At 40.7% G+C, this 26,568-nt stretch overlaps 1 protein-coding gene across 1 annotated transcript in view; it reads left to right on the top strand.

Annotated features, from left to right (window-relative positions):
- The window catches only part of BAIAP3 (BAI1 associated protein 3), a 599,530-nt gene extending 580,746 nt beyond the window's left edge, over window positions 1-18,784 (top strand). Inside the window, exons 32-34 of the mRNA XM_082260275.1 lie at window positions 10,127-10,250; window positions 11,464-11,669; window positions 17,782-18,784. Coding sequence (XP_082116401.1) covers window positions 10,127-10,250; window positions 11,464-11,669; window positions 17,782-17,882 — 431 coding nt within the window. The 3' untranslated portion in view covers window positions 17,883-18,784. The remainder of the gene's footprint in view (window positions 1-10,126; window positions 10,251-11,463; window positions 11,670-17,781) is intronic.
- Window positions 18,785-26,568: the final 7,784 nt, after the last annotated feature.

Raw genomic sequence — 26,568 nt, forward strand, 5'->3', positions numbered from 1 at the left:
CCCTAAAGGTTTTTTGGGATGTTGTGTTGCGAGATTTGGACAACATAAAAATCCGGAAAGCCAAAATGGATAAGTCCTTGGAAGCCGGACTAGACTCCTTGTGTAACAACAAAGATCTGGTCATTAGACCGGCAGACAAAGGGGGGGGGGGGTATAGTCGTGCTTGACAGATGCGACTACATGGCTGAAATGCAGCGCATTTTGGGTGACAGGCACACCTATACCCCTCTCCTGCGTGACCCTATGTTTCAGTATAAGAATGAGTTGAAGGCCCTGGTCAATAAGGGTTTCTGTCTCAGTATACTGGACAAGAAGGAACAGGCTTTTTTTTGGTGCCTAAGAGACCACAGACAGCAATCATATACTATCTTCCTAAAATCCATAAGAGTCTGATTTCCCCCCCGGGTCGTCCCATAGTCAGTGGCATTGATTCTGTGACGTCCCGGGTGGGGAAATATATTGACTCTTTTTTGCAGCCTCTGGTCCAGAACATCCCGTCCTTTATTAAAGACACGAGGCATGTGATCAATCTCCTGTCTGGTATAAATCCAACACCACAGATGTGGATGGTGACGGCAGACGTTACGTCACTTTATACCATCATTCCACATGACCTTGGTCTAAGTGCGGTGAGGTTATTCCTTGAAAGAGAGTCTCAGGTCCCTATAGCCCAGGTTAATTTCATTATGGAATTGTTGGGTTTTGCTACCAAATCCAATTACTTTTGGTTCAATAACCAGTTTTATAGACAAGACAGGGGCGTAGCAATGGGGGCTAAATATGCCCCCAGTCTGGCCAACTTGTTTATGGCCCAGTGGGAGGAGGACGTTATCTATCGCCATAGCCAATCTCAGATTGGGCTGTGGGCTAGATATATTGATGACGTCCTCCTTCTCTGGAAAGGGACCAATGAGGAGTTGGATTCTTTTATGAATCTGCTGAACCAGAATACTAGGGGCATTCATCTTAATTATGAAGCTAGTCCGACATCGATCAGTTTCCTAGATCTGACAATCAATATTGATAACAACCAATTCATTGCTAATACTTATTTTAAATCTACAGACAGGAACTCTTATATTCCAACTGACAGCTGTCACTACGATCCCTGGCTGAAGGCGGTACCTAAGGGACAATACCTTAGGATCAGAAGGAATTGCACGAGTGACCGGGATTTTCTTTCTCAGGCCACAATGCTCACTGATAGATTTCTTGAAAAGGGATACAATTCAGATTTTTTGCATAATGCGCTCAGTGACGTGGCCAGTATGCACAGAGAAAGTTTGTTGCAACCTAGAGTTCGCTCTGCGAACGAGGAGAATCGTTTTTCACTTCCTTTTGTAACAACTTTCTCTATTCAACATAGAGGTATAAAAAACATCATGCAGCGGCATTGGCACATACTCAATAATGATAAGGTTCTCAAGGGGATCTTACCTGCCAAACCACAGGTGGTTTTTAGAGGTGTCTCTACTCTTAGAGACAAACTTGCACCCAATGTTTTGGACCCGCCCATTCAAAAACCTTCCTTTTTCAATCACTTGGTAGGGTATTACAGATGTAATAGGTGCCAAGTTTGTGCGCTTAATATCTCTAAACAACGTAACACCAGGGACTTTGTCTCTACTAGTACGGGTCGCACGCATTCCATCAAACCTCTCATCTGTTGCTCTACCACAGGGGTTGTGTATTTAATACAGTGCCCCTGTGGTTTGCAATATATTGGGAGAACCAAGAGGCCTATGAATGTGCGAATTAATGAGCACATTGCAAATATCAGAAAAGGCTTTCCGAAGCACTCTGTGTCAAAGCATTATTTGCTGAAGCATAATAAAGATCCAAGGAATACTCTCTTTTTGGGCATTGACAAATTTAGCCCTCATTGGCGGGGTGAACCTTTTTTCAGGGGCATTTCTAAGCTGGAGATGTCCTGGATTCATAGGGCCAAGACTTATGTTCCGTTTGGCCTCAATGTAGATGTGAATGCTTTTATCAACAACTCTTAACCACATCCATTTACATTTGCCATTAGTTTTAATATCCTATTAAGCGCATTTTTAGCAGTCAGTGGACTATTCTGTGGAGTTTTTGGCTGCTTTTAATCCAATTATTTATTTATTGGGTTATTTATATTGCGATTCATATGGGAGACATGGTCTGATATGTATTTATATATTTATATTAGGTTTTAGATTTCAGGTATTACACCATGGGTGAGCTGTTTTTATTATTTATTATGCACTTGAGAATTATTCTTCTCTTGTGTTAAGGCATTCACCATTCATGTCTATGGCCAATTGGATATATGTATACATATTTTTTATATAATTTTATCAGTGTTATTTGGGTTTTTCAGTGTATTCCCCATTTTTAGCCATGTTTATGAGATGCATATATTTATTATGTGATTTTCATTGTTATTTCCCCATATTTATTGCAAGATGTATATGGGTTTCGTAATTCAATTCCCTTTGTGACAATTGGGATAGGTGATCATATGTATATAGACATGCAAACACTCCTTGGGCATTATGCGGCATATTTAGTTGCCTCTATTTCTTTCATATAGCGATATGGGCTAGATTCTAGATCGAATACAGCTAGGGCAACGGTTCCATTAGTTGTGATGGTTGCCGCTGCACTTCCGGTATAAACTGACCTAGCTGCTGCCCATGGATTGGTTGCCTGCTGTATTTAATGTGAAGTCAGCACGCCGCCCGCATCCCCTTTGAAGTCTGTGAGGACGAGCGCGTAGGGTACGGCGTGCTGACGTCACTACGCTGCCCCGCGGAACGGGCTACATGAGAGCCGGCCGGCTTATGTTTTCTGCGTTTTTCCTGTTTGGAGATTGTAAGTTTTATTTTATTTATTAGCGTGAATAAAGCTTGATGGTATTACACTTTCCAGTCTCTTTCTCTCATACATCCCATATATTTGGATCATCCTGCCATTATTTCCTGTGACTGAGTGTATCTGGAGTATGGTGCCCCGACCCCTCTGAGCGGTCTGTGAGGATTTCACTATATGCTTGTTTGGCTATACATCTGGTAAGGAGATTTGCTTGTCTTCTGTGTCAGCACTGTGGTGAATTAGCCCGACTGGATTTTCCCTCACTCCATCCTCCTTGGATACTCTCTGGGACTTTGGGACTTTTCATGAATTGATTTTAAACGATATCTATGAATTGCTTTTTATTGTGCTATCTATGCTTTGTATGTTTCATATACCAATGATTTTATGCTGAGGTACCATTCTATATGTATATCCAGCTGATGGGTTGTCTGACCTAACATTTTGTCTGCTTCTAGTAGATAATCTTTTTTCATTATTCGTATCACATTATTGTAGCGTGGCTTTTTTTCTCTGTTTTTCATTTTGGTGTTGTCTTACCTGAAGCTGCAGCTTAGTATTTAGTTAGCGCGGATATCCATCCCCTCTTGACTTATTCACAATAAATGATCAAACAGGAAGTGACACAAAAAGATAACTCTACATAAAATACAAACTTAAAAACAATCAATGCAATGTGATATTTAGCTCAATAGTGAAAGTGAAAGCAAGATTACCTTTTCTCCCCAGGTATAGCATAAACCATAGGTAAGTATTCTATATAAGCAGACCACAATTGTCTGCGAATTGCGTATCCGAAAGTCACTTCACTGCAGATGGAGCGAGAATAAGCTATGCAAAACGGAAGACTAAAATCGCAATAATGCGCTGAATCTGATATTAATAAAAATGTATAAAAACAAAAATCAGCTTTTTAGAGAAAAATCTACTATGGTTTATACGGCTGGGATTGTAATCTTATTACCCTTAAATATGCAATATAAAACATATAAGGAAGGTAATAAACAATTGTTAAATAAAATCAAATGACACAGCAAGATTATATTTACCACACTTAAGATGGCTGCTAGCTTCAAATGGTCGTTACCAGAGTCCTTAAGATGGCTGGCTTCTTAAAATGGTGGCTTCCCTCCAAGTTTCAGATAAATGATGGAGCAAGATGGAGTATGTCTAGATGAGTATATCGAGGGATGTAGTAGTGTGTATGTTGCAAGTGTAATGGCTGTTGTCAGTATGTCATGTCTTACATCTGGGTTCTCCTTTTTATATGGTATGAACAAAGGACTATTAAAATTACCATAAGTTAAACCCAGAGGGATGAAACATTATCCCCATTGGTTGGGACATTCTATCCATTAACTGGTGAGGTCATAGTCACACCTCTCCTAATAAACCAATATTTTGTATAATAAAATTAAAGGATGATTTATTTTTATTTAAGAGTAATCATAAAAGCAACATAAAAACTTGTCCATACTCTTAGTACATACATAAATGTCCATCTATATCTCCATCATTCATCTTGGCAATTATTGGATCTGATAAACCATTTATAAAGATAATTATTAATAATACAATATATATTTTTATATTGGAAAATACTAAATTATCCCAAGACTGCATTTATTAGTATGTCCAAAGGAGGCAGTATTGTACCGTTCATTAAATTCAGTGTATATAGTAATTAGACCACCCTTATTATCTGATGACCTTTGACCTGTCTGGCCAGTAAAGATCCATTAATTATTTAGATTCTGTCACACACTTCAGACATTTAGGCTAGGATTGAAAGATCTATAGCGGTCATAAAAACTTACACTAGACCTACACACAAACTTCTCTGAAATGAGGTAATTAGTTACAAGATACATATGTCCTTACACTTAATAGAAAAGTATTCTAAGTAAGATTTGTTATTTAGCAAGAATATAAACCCAACATATGGTAGACAGATAATTTCTAAATACAGTCAGGTCCATAAATATTGGGACATTGACACAATTCTAATCTTTTTGGCTCTATACACCGCCACAATTGATTTGAAATTAAACAAACAAGATGTGCTTTAACTGCAGACTTCCAGCTTTAATTTGAGGGTATTTACATCCAAATCAGGTGAAAGGTGTAGGAATTACAACAGTTTGTATGTGTGCCTCCCAGTTTTTAAGGGACCAAAAGTAATGGGACAATTGGCTGCTCAGATGTTCCATGGCCAGGTGTTTATTATTCCCTCATTATCCCATTCACAAGGATCAGATAAAAGGTCCAGAATTAATTTCAAGTGTTGTATTTGCATTTGGAATCTGTTGCTGTCAACTCTCAATATGAGATCCAAAGAGCTGTCACTATCAGTGAATCAAGCCTTCATTAAGCTGAAAAAAAAACAAAACAAACCCATCAGAGAGATAGCAAAAACATTAGGTGTGGCCAAATCAACTGTTTGGAACATCCTTAAAAAGAAAGAACGCACCGGTAAGCTCAGCAACACCAAAAGACCCGGAAGACCACAGAAAACAACTGTGGTGGATGACCGAAGAAATCTTTTCCTGGTGAAGAAAACACCCTTTACAACAGTTGGCCAGATCAAGAACACTCTCCCAAGGAGGTAGGTGTATGTGTGTCAAAGTCAACAATCAAGAGAAGACTTCACCAGAGTGAATATTGAGGGTTCACCTTCAAGATGTAAACCATTGGTGAGCCTCAAAAACAGAAAGGCCAGATTAGAGTTTGCCAAACAACATCTAAAAAAGCCTTCACAGTTCTGGAACAACATCCTATGGACAGATGAGACCAAGATCCACTTGTACCAGAGTGATGGGAAGAGAAGAGTATGGAGAAGGAAAGGAACTGCTCATGATCCAAAGTATACCACCTCATCAGTGAAGTATGGTGGTGGTAGTGTCATGGCGTGGGCATGTATGGCTGTCAATGGAACTGGTTCTCATATTTATTGATGATGTGACTGCTGACAAAAGCAGCAGGATTAATTCTGAAGTGTTTCGGGGAATATTATCTGCTCATATTCAGCCAAATGCTTCAGAACTCATTGGACGGCGCTTCACAGTGCAGATGGACAATGACCCGAAGCATACTGCGAAAGCAACCAAAGAGTTTTTTAAGGGAAAGAAGTGGAATGTTATGCAATGGCCAAGTCAATCACCTGAGCTGAATCCAATTGAGCATGCATTTCACTTGCTGAAGACAAAACTGAAGGGAAAATGCCCCAAGAAAAAACAGGAACCGAAGACAGTTGCAGTAGAGGCCTGGCAGAGCATCACCAGGGATGAAACCCTGCGTCTGGTGATGTCTATGCGTTACAGACTTCAGGCTGTAATTGACTGCAAAGGATTTGCAACCAAGTATTAAAAAGTGAAAGTTTGATTTATGATTGTTAATCTGTCCCATTACTTTTGGTCCCTTAAAAAGTGGGAGGCACATATACAAACTCTAGTAATTCTTACACCGTTCAGTTGATTTGGATGTAAATACCCTCAAATTAAAGCTGAAAGTCTGCAGTTAAAGCACATCTTGTTTCTTTTCAAATCCATTGTGGTGGTGTATAGAGTTAAAAGATTACAATTGTGTCGATGTCCCAATATTTATGGACCTGACTGTATGTACAGTGGGTACGGAAAGTATTCAGACCCCCTTAAATTTTTCACTCTTTGTTATATTGCAGCCATTTGCTAAAATCATTTAGGTTCATTCTTCTTCCTCATGAATGTACGCATAGCACCCCATACTGACAGAAAAACACAGAATTGTTGGCATTGTTGCAGATTTATTAAAAAAGAAAAACTGAAATATCACATGGTCTTAAGTATTCAGACCCTTTGCTCAGTATTTAGTAGAAGCCCCCTTTTGATCTAATACAGCCAGGAGTCTTTTTGGGAAAGATGCAACAAGTCTTTCACACCTGGATTTGGGGATCCTCTGCCATTCCTCCTTGCAGATCCTCTCCAGTTCTGTCAGGTTGGATGGTAAACGTTGGTGGACAGCCATTTTTAGGTCTCTCCAGAGATGCTCAATTGGGTTTAAGTCAGGGCTCTGGCTGGGCCATTCAAGAACAGTCACGGAGTTGTTGTGAAGCCACTCCTTCATTATTTTAGCTGTGTGCTTAGGATCATTGTCTTGTTGGAAGGTAAACCTTCGGCCCAGTCTGAGGTCCAGAGCACACTGGAGAAGGTTTTTGTCCAGGATATCCCTGTACTTGGCCGCATTCATCTTTCCCTCGATTGCAACCAGTCGTCCTGTCCCTGCAGCTGAAAAACACCCCCACAGCATGATGCTGCCACCACCATGCTTCACTGTTGGGACTGTATTGGACAGGTGATGAGCAGTGCCTGGTTTTCTCCGCACATACCGCTTAGAATTAAGGCCAAAAAGTTCTATTTTGGTCTCATCAGACCAGAGAATCTTATTTCTCACCATCTTGGAGTCCTTCAGGTGTTTTTTAGCAAACTCCATGCGGGCTTTCACGTGTCTTACACTGAGGAGAGGCTTCCGTCGGGCCACTCTGCCATAAAGCCCCGACTGGTGGAGGGCTGCAGTGATGGTTGACTTTCTACAACTTTCTCCCATCTCCTGACTGCATCTCTGGAGCTCAGCCACAGTGATCTTTGGGTTCTTCTTTACCTCTCTCACCAAGGCTCTTCTCCCCCGATAGCTCAGTTTGGCCGGGCGGCCAGCTCTAGGAAGGGTTCTGGTCATCCCAAACGTCTTCCATTTGAGGATTATGGAGGCCACTGTGCTCTTAGGAACCTTAAGTGCAGCAGAAATCTTTTTGTAACCTTGGCCAGATCTGTGCCTTGCCACAATTCTGTCTCTGAGCTCTTCAGGCAGTTCCTTTGACCTCATGATTCTCATTTGCTCTGACATGCATTGTGATCTGGAAGGTCTTATATAGACAGGTGTGTGGCTTTCCTAATCAAGTCCAATCAGTATAATCAAACACAGCTGGACTCAAATGAAGGTGTAGAACCATCTCAAGGATGATCAGAAGAAATGGAAAGCACCTGAGTTAAATATATGAGTGTCACAGCAAAGGGTCTGAATACTTAGGACCATGTGATATTTCAGTTTTTCTTTTTTAATAAATCTGCAACAATGTCAACAATTCTGTGTTTTTCTGTCAGTATGGGGTGCTATGTGTACATTCATGAGGAAGAAGAATGAACCTAAATGATTTTAGCAAATGGCTGCAATATAACAAAGAGTGAAAAATTTAAGGGGGTCTGAATACTTTCCGTACCCACTGTATATGCCTTACATAATATAATGACATAATTATTGCTAATATCTTCTCACACATGACAATGTATCTTTAAAACGTATATATATTTTAAATGTCTGATAGAGTATACTGGGCTATTGTCCATTGTTGCAATACTTACAGACAGGCTGGCACTACCATTATGTCTTATCTGAAGAGATGTCTAAAGGCCTCTTATTTATGACTACATAGATACAGAGATCTTCTATTGCAATTCTAGACTCTTTTGTAAGAGACATCTTGCAACAGAACATATATGAACTTTCATTCACCTTCAAACAAAATGGAAGCTGTGCTGTTCAAAATCTATAGGAGACTGAATATTCATGGCTTTTTAAATCCATTTTTTTTCTATTATTTAATCCCAATAATCCCAACATTTCTGCACATCTTGAAGAAGTAGATGGAGATAGTACCTCATCTAGTTCTGAAGACTTATTGCAGAAGGATTTTCAATTCACTGACATTTTTCCCACACTTAAGTACACTATTGATATCCTTACTGCTGCAGTGAGCACAAGCCTCCCTCTAGAGCAGCCTGCTTCAGCCCAGCCTCAGTTCACAAAAAATGTCTCAGCCAGCTCAAACCTTTCCGGTTTACAGGCTCTTTTACAGCCTGTGTTGTACGGTGACTTACCCCACCTATAAAAAATCTTCTCCCCTCTGAAACATGTTACTCCACAATGTCCTATTGAGGAGGGGTTTCTGAAAAAGTGGGCTGTTCCGCTTTTATTAGCAAGACCCATCCTGGTGGAGGATGTCCCTGTATACCATGACCCTGTGGGCAAGAGGTTAGAGGCCCTCTTTAAGGCCTTATATTATATGACAGGCCTAGCTTTGCAGCCTGGTGTTGCAACTGTATCAGCCTCCATACTCTGGCTGTCTGGTCCAAACCCATGGTTCAGGACCTTAGATCCATACTGACCAATCTGTCTATCCTCTGACAACTAGAGCTCATAGCCATGGCCTTGCACTTTTTTGTTTATGGCCTAACAAATTCACGTTGCAGATATTCAGGGGTATTCTTTCAGTACACAAAAGGAGGACCCTCTAGATTAAAAGTTAGCCTTTGGAGCCTCCTTGCAAGAAGCACCTCTGGATGGTCTTTGAAGGGGAACATTATTACATGGTAATTTTGATACTGATATCAAAGAAGTGTGTGTGTGTGTTGGGGGGTATGCTTTTTTTTTCCCCAGAAGAAAAAGGCAAAAGCTTGTAAGCCCCTTTCATTTTTGTAAAGTTTTCAAATCCAGGGCCAGTACTGGGCCTTCAAACATGCCAAATTCAGTAACAAGTTCTCTCAATGAATGAGTGGGGCACTATTTCTCCCTTTGACACCAACGATGGGACACTATTCCTTACACTGACACCACCAATGGGGCACTATTACTTCCACTGATATAAATGATGGAATACAATTTCTTCCACTGACACCAATGCTGGGGCACTCTTCCTCTCACTGATATCAATGATGAGGCACTATTCCTCCTCCTGCTAACAACAGATGCTATGTATCTTTTTTACTCCCACTGACCAACAACCCAGAGACATTATTTAATCTCACGGACACTTGCATTTTCTACTGCCACTGGTCCCCTCAAGTCTGAGGGACAGTAAACTGGCCCTTTGTTTAAAACTAAGAAGACACCTGGTCTAAGACTTAAATAGACCGTGTCTTTTAATGTAAGTTTCAGAAAATAGGATTTTCGTACTTCCTGTGAACTCCTTTTTTGGGTATATTACAGGACACATACCCCCTCTTTGTTTCTTATGAACCACAGCTTTTATTGCTTGCTAAAAAGCTGAGGTTTGGTGGGAGTGGGAAGGTTTAGTATAGGGCTGTCCTTAAGTTATGTTTGCCAGTGTCCAATCACCTGAGGCCAGCTGCATAACCCAGTGATCTAAGATTTAAAGAGCCTCTGTTTTATTATGTTCTCCAAGAACATTTACAGGTAAGACAAAATTCTATTTTTTTATTTACAAATCTTGTGCTATGTTTTTTAGGTCTCAGTGACCCCTTTGTCATTATTGAGCTCTGTCCTCATCACCTCTTCCCTCTGGTAAAAGGTCAGCGCACTCAAGTTAAAGCCAAGACTTTACATCCAGTCTACGATGAGTTGTTTTATTTGTGAGTAGTTCATCAACTTTTTTTAAATTAAATACTTTATTATATTTGAAAGTAATAATCCGGAAATATGCAGCTTATAGGGTGCAGTGAATTACCGGTATTTTGAATCATATTCAGGGGAGCGTGATGCACAACCCTATCTCCCTCAGCATCCTGTATATTGGCATTACAGACTATCACGTACCAGGTGCTGGAGGTCAATCTAGAGGGGGCTTCCCTTGCAGCTAAGTTCCAGACTCCCCTGAAGGTGAAACAGGAGGAGCCAGGCCCAAAGTAGCAGAGGTTGCCTGCGGAGTTACTTGCAGAAGGATTTAGGAATACTGCTGGCATGCTAAGTAGTGGCTGCAGGCCGGTGGTGCCTGTAAGACGTGACAGGTCTGTGGTATCACTGAGACAGAAGGATTGTCAATTTAAAGCTAGGATCCAGAGCCATACCTGTGACTAGTTCCTAGGCAGAATGGGGTCATCATGTTCTAGGTACCAGGCCTTTGAGCACCCTGGATGGTGCCCCGACACTAACCCTAAAAGGTAAATGTATAACAATTAGGTAACTATCTGAAATCTATCCTTACATTCTGTTGCTTTACACCAACTGAAAGTTAAAGTGACGTGTAGTGAAAGGGACTAAGAAACCAGTACTTTTCCTGGACCAGTGTTTGATAGCACTACTAGGAGTTAATACCGACTTTCTTCATGCTCACAGGCCACCCAGATCCACTACCAGAGCTTGTTAAATATTTGTACTTTTGGGAATGGCAGAAAACATGGCAGCCCCAAATCCCCCACACACTTCCTTTCATGCAGAGCTTGTATCCTCGTGTGCCAAGCATTGCCACATGAGGATACATAGCTATGTGTAAATTTCAATTTAGTAATAGCTAGAACACAGGACTTTTCAGGGCTCCAACAAAGGATGAGAACAGTGCAGGAACATTGAAAAGGTAGCTGTATACTCTCTGTGGAACTTGCTATCAACTAAGCTGCCATATTTCTGTCCTGACACAATCCCATTAAAAAGTTTGAAGGTGAACTGTTCTTATTCTGTCATTCTTCAATACTTCTCTAAAATAAGGAAAGGAAGAACCTGCCTGATGAGCAACAAGACATGATCTTCTTCATGACCCTCTGTAATTAGGATAGCTATAATTGCTTGATATTTCTGTTGCTCATTGCAAAGAGACTGATGTAGTACTTCTAATATCCCCTTTCATAGCTCAGTGTCATCGGAGCAGTGCCGGAGAAAATCTGCCTGCATCGTCTTTACAGTAATGGATCATGACTGGTTGTCAACAAACGATTTTGCCGGGGAGGCTGTCCTTCCTATGAATGTCATCTATGGGCTGAACCGACCACACATCACCGGTGGTGTAAAAAATGTCCAACCAACTGTATTGAAGTTAACAAGACCTAAAGCCAATGGTAACCATCATAATCACTGTTTTCTTCTTTAATTGTGCTTTTTAAAGATAGCTCGAAAAGCTGTGTGCAATTAGTAATTTAAACATAAAGAATAAAATATACCTAAAAGTACAGTTAATGTTGCCACTTCCAGTGAGTGGCAGGTTAACAGAAAAGTAGTCATGGCATATATATGACTATACAGTACAGCGCTAGAACAGCACTGCCTTTAGCCACAGGTTTTGCTGCATATTTTTATATTTTGCTTAGTTAAAAACCAACACCTAACCAGAATATTGGACACTGGATTTTCACTTTTTGCTTGAGTATCAAATAAACATAATGTCATTCAGCCATTTTTGCGATTGCAAACCTTAAAAAAAATAGCACAATTATCCTAATGTATGTCCACACCAACCTGATTTGATCTTATCCTAGTGTATCTAAAACCAAAACGTCTTCTTTCACATTGGATAGAATGGTGAAGGTTTAGAACCTCTGGTTTTTATCGTTGTCTGTGCCCCCATGGGGAGATTCAACCCATTGGTCCTACAGACCTGAACGTGAGGGAATGTTGTGAGATGTATGTAGAACAGGAGCAGAGGGGAAACTTCTAATGGAGAAGCTTATTCCAGTTACAACTTTATAAGAGGAGATTTCCTTTTAAATCCTATTGTGTCGGCACCCTGTAACAGTCCACTTTCAGATCTTCAATCACCATAAAAATTCATGTATTAATGATGACAGTGTTTGGATATGCCAAAACTCCGTGCAATCTGATAGGATCACCACAAGTCCACCACCAAGTGCAGGGGAAGTAAGAAATGGCCACTCACCGGATGCATTTGCTCACTTACTCTCATAAATGAGCATATTGCGCATGTAGGTAACAGATCCCAATGTTACCATAGGATAGGTCACACCGCAGGTAAGGATGGTTTCCACTTCAGTGCAGTAGCTTTTTTTTTTCCACACTCTCTCCCAACCGTATGAAAAATAAAGAGATAACTTCCCTAGTGCAGTATGTCTGATAAATTTTATTCACACCAAATAATCATACATTGCACTCACTTGTATAGTAGTAAAAACACGCTCATCTCAATATGCAAGGCAGTAGCGGAACCTCCAATCTTACTCAAATCTGGCTCCACGCCAGGTCGGGTAGTCCCAGAAGTTCTTTCTCTGCCAAAGTCCACGATAGGATGCGTCGTCTGGCCACGCCCCGACGCGTTTCGTCACTTCCGGACTTCAACTGGGGGCGCGGCCAGACCAACGAACCCATCCTCTTTATGCTCAGCACCATCAACATTGCGGCCAATAGCGCAGCGAACAGGCCAACCGGAAGGACCTCATGACACCTTCCGCCGGAAGGTAAACACTGTATGGAGAGTCCGCCCGGATATCCCTCACACACCACCTCTGCAGACACAAAATACCATGAGAACCCTGCCCATTGAACTTAGACCATCCCATTACGGATTGAGATCTGAACGGTTGACCCGTTATCTGCACTTAGGCGAATCCATCTGGGAGTAATTAAACCCCCAGTCAGTCGCCCGATCGGCAGTGTACCATACATCTGCAATTAATAATGCTGAGGTTTCAGGTGGCCTATTGCACACGATCGATCGGGACCCACTGTTAGTGGCTAAACCACCCATCAGCAACTCGATCGACAATGTGCCATACATCCACAGGGTGAAATGCTAAAAATAACACAACAATGTAAAATACATAACCCTGTGCACACCGGCACACTGTATAAACTAACATGAATCTCATTAAAATAAGTCACATTAAAAATTATAAAAACGCATATTAAAATATACAAGGGAATGCATATTTCAATTATAATATCACAAGTTTTAAAACAAAAGGATAAAATATGCGCTATATCTTGAAAAGGAATGATGTATATAGCAGCTCTTCACTGTATATAACTGAAGCCAGAAAATGCAGGGGTAAATATGTATAGACAAATCAAAAATAAACGTAAAATCAATAATTAAACTAGGTGTCACTGATGAAACAGTTGATGTCTAATTCAATGTTTAAACCCATAGGTGCAAGGGATTGGGTCAGGAAAATCCATTTTGTCTCGCATTTTGACAGTTCCCTGACCCAATTAGCCCCTCGCCAAGAAGGAGTGACTCGTTCTATGCCCCAGAACATTAGTTCACTCGGATCTTTCTGATGATGTTGTCGAAAGTGGGCTGGCACATTGTGTTCCCTTTTCCCATTGATAATATTAGTGATGTGCTCTCCCACACGAATCTTCAAGGTTCGTTTTGTTCTCCCTATATATACCAACTTGCAAGGGCACATCAGCCCATACACAACGTGGGTGGTATCACACGTGATAAGGGATTTGATCTTGAATGTTTTATCAATGGCGGGGACAGAGAAGGAATCCCGTCTTCTCAAGTTGGTCGGGGCCAAAGAGCAAGCCCTACACCTCCCACATGTAAACGACCCCTTCAGTTCCGGAAAGAAGGTGATTCTGGGTGGATCAATCACCTTTTTAACCACCCGATCCCCAAAATTGGGGGCCCTGCGATATATAAAAGATGGATGGTTGGGTAAGGCTGAACCCAGGGTTTTATCCATCAGCAATATCGGCCAGTGTTGTTTAAAGATGTCCTCTACCTTCTTATAGTCATTAGAGAAATCAGAGAGGAAACTCCACTGTTTGGGGTCACTCTCTGATTCTCTATCTCTAATTCTAGGATTCAGAGGCCTTGGTGCTTCAAGAATGTTGGTAATTTCTTTGTCCAGCTCCAATTCCTCATAGCCTTTAGCCACAAAGCGCTCTTTCAGAATTTTGACTTGGTCACAGTAATCACTGGTAGATGTACAATTCCGTCTTACACGTAGGAATTGGCCTCTGGGAATATTTTTGAGCCAGTTAGGGTGATGTCCACTCTGGATAGCAAGGTAGCTGTTTCTATCCGTAGATTTAAAAAACACCTTAGTTATTAAGGAGTTGCCTTCCCTCCTAATGGTGACATCTAAGAAGTGGATTTCACTCTGGCTATAGTTGTATTCCAGTTTGATGTTATTCAAACTATCAAACTCTGCTATCCAGAGTGGACATCACCCTAACTGGCTCAAAAATATTCCCAGAGGCCAATTCCTACGTGTAAGACGGAATTGTACATCTACCAGTGATTACTGTGACCAAGTCAAAATTCTGAAAGAGCGCTTTGTGGCTAAAGGCTATGAGGAATTGGAGCTGGACAACGAAATTACCAACATTCTTGAAGCACCAAGGCCTCTGAATCCTAGAATTAGAGATAGAGAATCAGAGAGTGACCCCAAACAGTGGAGTTTCCTCTCTGATTTCTCTAATGACTATAAGAAGGTAGAGGACATCTTTAAACAACACTGGCCGATATTGCTGATGGATAAAACCCTGGGTTCAGCCTTACCCAACCATCCATCTTTTATATATCGCAGGGCCCCCAATTTTGGGGATCGGGTGGTTAAAAAGGTGATTGATCCACCCAGAATCACCTTCTTTCCGGATCTGAAGGGGTCGTTTACATGTGGGAGGTGTAGGGCTTGCTCTTTGGCCCCGACCAACTTGAGAAGACGGGATTCCTTCTCTGTCCCCGCCATTGATAAAACATTCAAGATCAAATCCCTTATCACGTGTGATACCACCCACGTTGTGTATGGGCTGATGTGCCCTTGCAAGTTGGTATATATAGGGAGAACAAAACGAACCTTGAAGATTCGTGTGGGAGAGCACATCACTAATATTATCAATGGGAAAAGGGAACACAATGTGCCAGCTCACTTTCGACAACATCATCAGAAAGATCCGAGTGAACTAATGTTCTGGGGCATAGAACGAGTCACTCCTTCTTGGCGAGGGGCTAATTGGGTCAGGGAACTGTCAAAATGCGAGACAAAATGGATTTTCCTGACCCAATCCCTTGCACCTATGGGTTTAAACATTGAATTAGACATCAACTGTTTCATCAGTGACACCTAGTTTAATTATTGATTTTACGTTTATTTTTGATTTGTCTATACATATTTACCCCTGCATTTTCTGGCTTCAGTTATATACAGTGAAGAGCTGCTATATACATCATTCCTTTTCAAGATATAGCGCATATTTTATCCTTTTGTTTTAAAACTTGTGATATTATAATTGAAATATGCATTCCCTTGTATATTTTAATATGCGTTTTTATAATTTTTAATGTGACTTATTTTAATGAGATTCATGTTAGTTTATACAGTGTGCCGGTGTGCACAGGGTTATGTATTTTACATTGTTGTGTTATTTTTAGCATTTCACCCTGTGGATGTATGGCACATTGTCGATCGAGTTGCTGATGGGTGGTTTAGCCACTAACAGTGGGTCCCGATCGATCGTGTGCAATAGGCCACCTGAAACCTCAGCATTATTAATTGCAGATGTATGGTACACTGCCGATCGGGCGACTGACTGGGGGTTTAATTACTCCCAGATGGATTCGCCTAAGTGCAGATAACGGGTCAACCGTTCAGATCTCATTCCGTAATGGGATGGTCTAAGTTCAATGGGCAGGGTTCTCATGGTATTTTGTGTCTGCAGAGGTGGTGTGTGAGGGATATCCGGGCGGACTCTCCATACAGTGTTTACCTTCCGGCGGAAGGTGTCATGAGGTCCTTCCGGTTGGCCTGTTCGCTGCGCTATTGGCCGCAATGTTGATGGTGCTGAGCATAAAGAGGATGGGTTCGTTGGTCTGGCCGCGCCCCCAGTTGAAGTCCGGAAGTGACGAAACGCGTCGGGGCGTGGCCAGACGACGCATCCTATCGTGGACTTTGGCAGAGAAAGAACTTCTGGGACTACCCGACCTGGCGTGGAGCCAGATTTGAGTAAGATTGGAGGTTCCGCTACTGCCTTGCATATTGAGATGAGCGTGTTTTTACTACTATACAAGTGAGTGCAATGTATGATTATTTGGTGTGAATAAAATTTATCAGACATACTGCACTAGGGAAGTTATCTCTTTATTTTTCATACGGTTGGGAGAGAGTGTGGAAAAAAAAGGGCTACTGCACTGAAGTGGAAACCATCCTTACCTGCGGTGTGACCTATCCTATGGTAACATTGGGATCTGTTACCTACATGCGCAATATGCTCATTTATGAGAGTAAGTGAGCAAATGCATCCGGTGAGTGGCCATTTCTTACTTCCCCTGCACTTGGTGGTGGACTTGTGGTGATCCTATCAGATTGCACGGAGTTTTGGCATATCCAAACACTGTCATCATTAATACATGAATTTTTATGGTGATTGAAGATCTGAAAGTGGACTGTTGTTCATATTTCACCTATGGGATCATTTGACTAAAAGACTGTGAGGACTGTTTATCAACCGCACTGTTAATTTGGTGATCATCCACGGGTGATAGTAGGAACTCTTCCGGGAACTTTTTTAGATTGTTCTAGCGCTACTATTATTCCTTTTTTATTGTTATCAAATATTTTATATTTGTTTAAGTGGCAGCTTTAGTTTTAGAGTTTTTTACCAGCAGTCTGCTGGTGCTACCTAGAGCGCGGAGTTAATCACACAGTTTGGGCGGGAGACTGAGGATTAATATCTACATTGTCTTTTGTTTTGTTTTTTTAATAAATAAGTGTGTTCATTACTGTTCAAGTCCTGTATCACATTTAAACAATAGTGTTTTTGGAAATCTCAACAAATTAAATTCTTTTTTTTGTCAATGAATGTACCATGCAGCTGTAAATCTCTGTGGCAGTGAAGTTATATTAATAGTCTGTTACACAGATGGCATAAACATTGAGAGGGGTTTTAACCATTCACTACTCTCTCCAAAAAAAAAAAAAAAAGTTGTGGCTTTAAATATAATTTCAATTATATAATAAAATATAATATATCCCTAGCAGCAAAATAAAAAAATAAAAAAACGTACCCAAGTCTGGAGAATTATGACATTTTATGTGACAGTTCTGACCCAAAGGCCAGCACTGTCCTATAGGAAGAACCTACAGACATTTGTAAGCTACTATTGGAATAACTGGTTTCTTACACTTAGTGGCTTCTAAAAAGAGAGGTTCTCTTCAAGCAAGTTGTAATATACCATAATAAGCTTTGTTTTTTTTTCTTGTTCAGTGAAGTCTATATTGAAGATGTTGGATGGAAGGATGGACAAAGAAGCACAAGATTTTGTGAAGAAACTTAGAGAACTGGAGAAGTATATGGAAGATGACTGAATTATTCTTTATACTGTGAAGAAAACACAATCTGTGTATATATAGGTCCCCTCAGCTGCCAGGGGAGGCAGCACAGTTGTGCTGTATTGTGCTAATGCCCCCTTTGAAAGGGGAAGACTTTAAGCTTGAGTTTGATATGATTTTATTTGTTACCTGTTGGTAAGTTTTTGGTCAATTTATGAGAACTAAGGTTTTACATATTAGGTGTTGGATGAATATTGTATTAATCGATATATTATGAAATTAATTTCTGTTACACCAGCTGAGTAAAGGACTTTTTTTTTTATAAATCTATTCGATGGAAATTCTGGAATGCATTGGTACCTAGAACATGATGACCCCGTTCCGCTTAGGAACTAGTCACAGGTATGGCTTTACTGCCATCTGCTGGTCACTAGCAATAACTTACACAAAGCAAAACCTATAAATAAGAAACATAAAATATTTGGAAAGAGATAACACATAGATTTTTTTAGAAAAAACACAAAATGACAGAATGACTACCGTGCCTACTTCAAATAAATGCTTTTTAAAAATGTCACTAGATGTGCTCTTAAAGTTGAATTTCTGCATGATCAGCTAAGCAAAATATTACTGCACTAATGTAACATTTCCTATAAAATTATGAAGATTAATTTTTGATATTTTTCCAGAAAATGTCATAACTTTTGGTTCTGCTGTCATCATTGCTAGCCTTATGCTAGCACAGGAAAAGGAGAGAGGGGTGGTTGGCATCAGGTAGAATCTATTGCAGACAGATAAGTCGGTCAGTAGGGAGGTTCGGGGCACAGCCACAGTGCCTGCTTCTATGTGAACATATAGTTTGTTATTGGGAAATCCAGTCTACCTCTTTGCCCTAGGTCAGGGGTCTCCAAATTGAAGCCCCTTGATTGCCTTTATCCAGGCCCCAGGAACACTATTCCTCCCACTGATACGAGATACTATTCTGCCAAACTGACAACAATGGGGCACTATGCCCCCCCCCCCCCCCCCAAATAATACCAATGATGGGGCACTAATCCCAAATGGGGTGATGTTTACTCCCACTAATGCCAGGAAAATGTCCACTCCCACTGACCACAGTTCAGCCCTTTCTAAAGTCTGAAGGACAATAAACTGGCCCTTTGTTTGGAAAGTTTAGATACCTCTGCACTAGCCTACAACTTTCTGTGTTAAAGGAACTGAGTGGAATAAGGGAGCTTGGCTTCTATACAACATCTGTGAAGTGCATGATAGAATGCTGTGTGACATTAAGGTGGGTGCGCTGAAAGTTTTCTCTTGTATTAATAGACATCCAGAAAAATAGAAATCCACTAAGTGCCTAGAATTCTTACCTGCATTAACAAAAAGGTATTGTAAATAACAGTTGCAATCCCTACCTGGATACAATGCCTGGGGTATGGTCATCCATGACCCATGTACATTGTTCCCATAGAGATTCATTGTATTTACCTTCATTTATGCAGGCTTTAAGATGTAAGGCTTTTCACACATCTTCAATACCCAATGAGCTTCTGGTAATCCATTTGCTTTCTCGCAGTGCATCATAGCATAATAAACATGAACTGTGGCATTTGGCCATGTTCAAGTCTGCAGTCCAGCCAGAGTCACTTAAATAATTACTTGGCACTCGTTATTTAAAGGGCACAGTGCTGGGAGAAATTTTGAACAAGGATCAGACACTGAATCTGCATTCTGCACCTGCAAATCTAAGTGAAGGTAAAATCAGGAATCATAAAACTCAGATCTCAGAAAAAAAACCCTGCAAGATGGGTTAAAGTTCATGAGGCTTCATTCACACTGTATGTGCATAAAACACTGATGGAAAAAAAACATGAAGAATTGACTTGCATAGAATATTTCAGGCTTGTTCACACCATGTGCCGAGACCTGCGTTTTGTGAATGTAGGTTGCTGCAGGAACACAAAGAAAACAAATGTAATGAAGGTGAAGCTTTCTGCACTTATGGAAAGGTGGTTGAGGCTTAACAGGGAAGAGGAAGGTTTCCGAGCACCACCACTGCACTTTATGAAATGTTCCAGGATATTTTAGGTTATAGGGGCTGCAAGCTGCTATAGTGTTGTTTTAGAGCAGGAATGTCAAACTCGATTTCATTGCGGGCCGCATCCGCATTATGGTTGCCCTCAAAGGGCCAGTTGTATCTGTAAGACTATATAAATGTTTCTACTGCAAGTTAGAAAAAGAGAGGTTGCACACACCGCTGGTATCAGCCACAAGAAACTTTACTGGAGACTACTCAGAGAACATGGTTCTGCTATGGTGTTCTGTCTGAAGTCTCCAATAAAGTTTCTTGTGGAAATTACAAGCAGTGTGTGCGACCCTCCTTTTCAACTGGCATAGAATCGTAGTATTCTTATAATACTTATAAGCAGATGCCCAGAGCACCCCATCCCCTCTTTACATCAAATGTCAAGAGCCCCCCACCATCAAAAGTCAAGAATCCTCCACCCTCCCTTAGATCACACTGCACCCCCATACTGTGTTCTGCTGTCGGGAAGAAACTGGGGGTGGAGCAGCAGGAGAGACATGAGGGACACATTTGGGGCTCTGTGCCTTATGTTTGATGCATGTTTTAGAGGAATGGATATAAATATGGTGTTGCAAGACACTTCAGTCAGGTCCCTTTGTTACTGAGCTATGCAAACGGAAGCCCCGGAAAACGTAGTAGTTTCATACACACAGAGCCATGGGCATTATATTGTATAGCTAAATATAGAAGAGACGTTTTATGGATTCCTCCCCCCTCCCCCAATCTAAGACATATGCAACCCTATATTCCACCATGCACATCATTGTTTCGGATGTGCTGACAGGCAGAGTGTTTCATATTCTGAACTGTGGCAGGTAGCAGGTATATCACAGCTTTTTTGCACTGGATTAACAAGTCCCCAGAAATACATTTTAAGGATCAGTGAGGGGTCTGTTAAGCAATTAATGAACATTTCAAAGGTTCATGTTAAAGATCGAGGAGAAATGCACATTTAAGTACAAACCCTCTTATTGTTTTCAGCCAAGGAAGCTGCCACCTTGGCCTCTGTTTGATCTTCAACCTCCATGATGCTGCACGTGATCAGTTATGACACCAGCCATTGGATGGTTTGAGTTTGGTTGAAAGCACAACCAATGTGACAGATAGCATTCCGGGCATGCTGGTAAAGGAACTGTTTTTTTAACTATTAAATCATTGGGTTTATTTACGCTTTAAGTATTGGTGTTTACTTTAATGATGGAACCACATTAACCTAACTGGCTGCTTCCACTGGGTAAAGACATAACTTCTAGTTTAAATGTCTAATAGGTTTTCTTAAATGATCCATATCTATGCTTACTCCAGAATATCCCTGGAATAGAGATCCTGTTTGTATTTTTGTTTGCTGACCGCTAAAGGAAAAGTGGCTTGTATAGTTTATTTCGTGTTTTAATAGTTTTAATGCAAGTTTTTATTTCTTACACTTGAGCTTTTATGAAACCTAAGCTGTTACTGTAGTGTCCAGTTTTTTGCTCTGTGGCACAATGAGCTCTCTTTGAAAACTGTAACTCTATAATCACACTTGTGATGTCATTTTTTTCTGTCCATAATTTATACATGGCGGTCTCAAAGATCTAGTACGTTGAGAATTCGTGCTACATACAAGACAATGTTGTCCTCCCCTTGAATGGACTGTCACACCCTGACCGTTTCTAGGTATCTGGGTCTTGCTGTATGGTTAGTGTAGAAAATGTTTAAAATAATGTTTCCAGAGATCTGTATGAGAGCGTTTTACATGTTGGATTCAAATGTTTTATATTTGTATTTTACATTGAATAAATAAAATGTGAAATTACCATAACCTCTGTCTTTCCTGCAACCATGTATCCATCTTGATTGTAATGGCTGTTTGGCAGCCCCTGTAGCATGCCATCTTATGTACTGACCAGTTGCCCCAAGGGACCAGGGTGTTAGGGTATAATTCCATTGAAAAAAAAGTTTCAGTGATGAACAGTCAGTTTGGTGTGAAGATACCATTCTTCTCTGCCCTATTACACAAAGTAAACTTGTCACAAACCTGGTCAATTCAAACTTCCGGTAAGCATACAATGAAACTTGCAGCAGAGGTTACCTTCACTGAAAATCCACAAGGCATACATATCAGTTATATGCAGATCATATGCAGATCACAACTTTTCCTGCAAATGTCAAGTTCAGTTAAACCTTCTCCCACCTCCGTTTTCTATTCCTACTAACGATCCTTATTGACAAGGTCAGACCACTATGTCATATCTATGTGCAATGCAAAACAGACCTTGGGTACATGTTCATACTACAGAGGAGGATAGAGGAACGTGCATGTTTATGGATCTGTTGGCAGATAATGAAGCCTGAGACTGCAACTCACAGTTGACCACCATTTATAGAGAAATTGGGCTTTACATTAAAGTGAAGGGGAAAGCAATAGGGTTCACTCATCCCTAGAGATCGATCCAAAGAAGAGAAGAGTGACCCCACTACAAGTTGCAAGGAGATCTTTTTTTCCATAAAATAATCCAACATAGAATAATGAAATTATAACTTCATGACACACATGAAAGGGAGCATGGTTGAGGTGTTTCACAAATGTAATTGCTTAGCCATAACCTGGTTATGACTAAGCGATTAAGTTTGTGAAATGTGTCAACTGTGCTGCCTTCCGCATGTGTCATGAAGTTATTGTAATTTCATTGTTCTATGTTGGATGATTTTATGGAAATAAAGATCTCCTTGCATCTTGAAGTGCCGTCACTCTTCTCTTCTTTGGATACATTGGTCAGACCACGGACTGGACCTGCACTCGATTAGTAAGGAGCATATAGTTTTCACCTGAAGTGGCGTTACCTCCTTTCCTGCTGCCTAGAGATTGATGCCCAAGCACCCAGCATTTCATTGTTGGAAAAAGGGAGAGTCTAATGCTCCCATACACATAAGTGATTAATATTGCTCTAGCAGGTGAGCATAGCAGATGGAGAGCATTTATAAGCAGTGGGTTGCAGGAAATAAGGTAAATCTGTTGCTTCATTCCGCATTTCTACAGCCTGCATACATGTCAGTCCCACAGAAGTTACATTACAAGCACAGAAAACTAGCGCTGTAAAAAAAAAAAAAAAAAAAGTAAATGTGCTCAGCAAAAACTTTATCCTGGTTGATTAACTAAAAAATGAATGCTATCCACACGATTCACTCATCTAACCCTCTGAAGTGAGTTTTGTTCAGCAGAGTCACACTTTGTAAAAGGAACTCCACTAAGTATTTTTGGTATACAAAACAAGAGCACACCAGAACACAGTAATCATATCAGCCACTACAGATTTTTTAAATAAAACTGCAATTCAAGTGTTTCCACGCCATTTTAGGAGCACATGGACAAATCTAATTTCGAATGCGGAAAGTTTTACGAAAATCAGAAATTTCATGCATTTTGTAATTCGATGGTCCCACCATTGACTTTAAAATTCTAACAACCAAGCCTTCAATTGCACCTCATTTTGCTACAGAAAAAGTTTGTGGCTGGGAATCCTGTTTTCTTTCCGGGAATTTTCTTTCCTTGGGTTCATGGGCATTTCTTTTTCAATTATATTTTTCGCAAAATTCTCCCATCGTTGATTTGAAATTGGTTCCCTTTTCCAAAAATTTCCAACATGCCCAATCACTCAAATTCAATGACCACACGAAAATCAGCCATTGCTGGAGCTCACTAATGAGAGAAAATTCTTAGTTACAATTTTCGTAAGAAATGTTTTTTGGAATTTGACCCATGTATGGCCAGCTTTAGGCAGGCCATAAATTATAAGGAAAGAAAATTGCTGGATTCTCCCCTGGGGAAACCTTCCATGCCCGCAGAACACCATGCTTAGTGTTGCTGGCTATACCAACTGTAAGACGGCTATGGTGTTTTCTTAAATACAGCAGTCCCACCATCTCTTTAGATGTGAACTCAGCAGTAATATATGATTATATTTTGTGTAAAACAGACTTACTGAAGATAAAAAGAATAATCAACTGCAACAGATTATTTATAGCGCCAGAATTTTAAATTGCATCAGGTGCTGGCAGATGTGTTTTCTGTAACAGGGATACTGAGAATGCAAAATTTACAATTTACTTTAACTTTTTCTCATACAGACTGACCAATGCAGCACAGACACCCTATCTGTTGGAGTGGTTGGACTCTTATTTGATATAACTTTCCAAAAGCCAGGAAACCAAACCATAGGTTAATACAAAATAAAAAATTGCATTTACTTGTAAAATCCTTTTCTTGGAGTACATTCAAGGACAAAGGGTTTCTTCTTATTCATGACTACTTGGACTATGCTGTCTGCTACAGATTATTGGGCACTGGCCAAAAAAGGCAGGCTCTGCATCTAGGCATAACTCCTCTCAGCACAGCACAGCCTCAGTTTTGTGGCAAGCAATGAGTAGCCATACAGAAAGAGAGGAAACCCTGTGTCAAGTGATGTACTCCATGAATAGGATTCTACAGGTAAACCAAAAACCCTTATTTCTTAATCCTACATCACAGGACACAAGGCTTTATAATAATGACTACCTGGGGAATCCCAAAGTACTGAACAAGGGCGGGCAACATAAGCCCAAAACCTAAAAACCCCACTACACATCAACCTCCAGGACTTTCTGCCCAAAACAGGCATTCGCAGAGGGTAAAATATCTGCTATGTAGAAGTGTGAATAGAGGACCAGGTAAAAGCCTTATAAACTTGAACAGCTAAGACTGAAATACTCCAAGAATGAACTGACACTCTTGGTGAGTTTGGTGCCTATACCCGTGATGCCCACATTGTATCGCACTCACCCTTTGTATCTCTTATAGGCAGAGTAAATGGATGTTGCTGTTCTCCTCCAAAAAAAGAGATGAATGGTCCGGGGGTACTTTTATGCCTGTTAAGAGCCGGGCTGAGACTGCCTCCACAAGATGTTCAATGATCTATGATGCTCAAACAGATAAAAGACCCCATGGTGTAGTATACAATAATCAAATGAAAAGCAAGCGTGTATTCAGACCGATCACATTCAGTTTGAGACGCCTGGATACTTCCGCGTACGGGCATCACGGGTATAGGCACCAAACTCACCAAATTCTTCACTTTTAGTTATTTTGTCACTGACACGATTATTTTTTCACCATACAGGGTGGATTTATTTATTTGGAGAAGTCAACATATAAGCACTTTGTCACTTCTCTATATATAATCCATTAAACAATACGTTTTCACTGGAACTAACCACTATTAACACTGCGACAAGGCAATATATTTTATGACACTGTGTGCACTTTTTGTTTTATTTATAGAGTATCTAATTATACCGTTATTCACAGGGCACTTTATTTTAGGGGGGTTTGTTTTTTAGCCCACCCATTAGCTTTCCTTTGGCACAAGCACTTTACTCATCACCAAAACATACTGTCCATTTATCACGTTGGATCTTTTTTACGGTAAAAACAGTTTATAGTTTGGTAAACAGGTAGCGCCTTTTACAACCTTCTCGCTTCCTTTTAACAGTTGTAGCAAACGCCTCTTACCAGATGAGATGGACCATAAAGTTATAAAATGGTCAAACAGGCTTTGGTTATATATTCCTCCAATGGCTCCCAGTGCAGGGACAAGCATCACATCTCCGCTTGTGAAGAAAAAGGGCAAAGAAAAAACATATACTCCCATGGTGAAAGCATGTTAAAACTTGAGCCTTTTATGTAACAAATAATATGCAATAGTAATATGGTTCATTTACACTTTATGATAAACAGTGTAAAATCGTTGCCTCACACCGAGGCAGTAGCAGGCTGATTGTTTAGCTAAATAAACGCTGGCTACGACTGGCAACATGGGCATCCGCAGAACTTTTTTCAGGGAGTAGCATCATTTCAAGATCACCCATGCTCCTCCCCTTTTCAACAATGTCATGAAAGGGAGGGGCTTAGTCATTATACTTATTTTGAGTATTTGTTTTAAAGGGCAAACGGCAGCATTTATTTTTTAAAGCATTTGTTAACCTAAAAAAAAAAAAAATGATCCTGTTCCCTTAAAGCATGTTGTGTTGTGCTGTGTAATTTGCCCCCCCCCCCCCCCCTGTATCACCTAAAATACCTTGCTGATCCTGCCTGGCTATGTCCTCCCCTCTATAAACTGACCATAGTATACCATGGCTGCTGAGCCCTTACACCATGGTCAGTTTACGTGCCTCCATCATCCGCAGCTCACCTGTCCTCCTCTGTCCTCTCTCTCCCCTCCCTCCCTGTCTGCTCCTGTGTCAGTGCCCTTTCTGGTGCTGTAGTTTAACTTAAAGTTTCATATCCTGTCTACAGTCTGTTTAAAATTCCTGTGTGCCCCTGTGTCTGTGTTTTATAAAAAGAAGCCATTCTTTAAAAGTTTTCAGAGCGTTAATCGCCGCTCACGTGGCCGGCTGCCTCTCCTCTCCCCCTCCCCTCCTCCTCCCGACTGATGACAGCGAGGAATCCTTGGCCCCACCCACTGTAGGCAGCTGTCATAAAGAGAGGAGAGAGCCGACGGGTCATGTAAGCGGCGCTGTGAAAACTGGTAAAGAACGCCTTATTTTTTTTAAAACACATACACAGAGGCACACATGATTAATAACAGACCAGAAAGGATGGTATAAAGTGGCTTAAAAACC

Source organism: Pelophylax lessonae (assembly GCF_965119305.1).
Source record: "Pelophylax lessonae genome assembly, chromosome: 6".
NCBI lineage: Eukaryota > Metazoa > Chordata > Amphibia > Anura > Ranidae > Pelophylax > Pelophylax lessonae.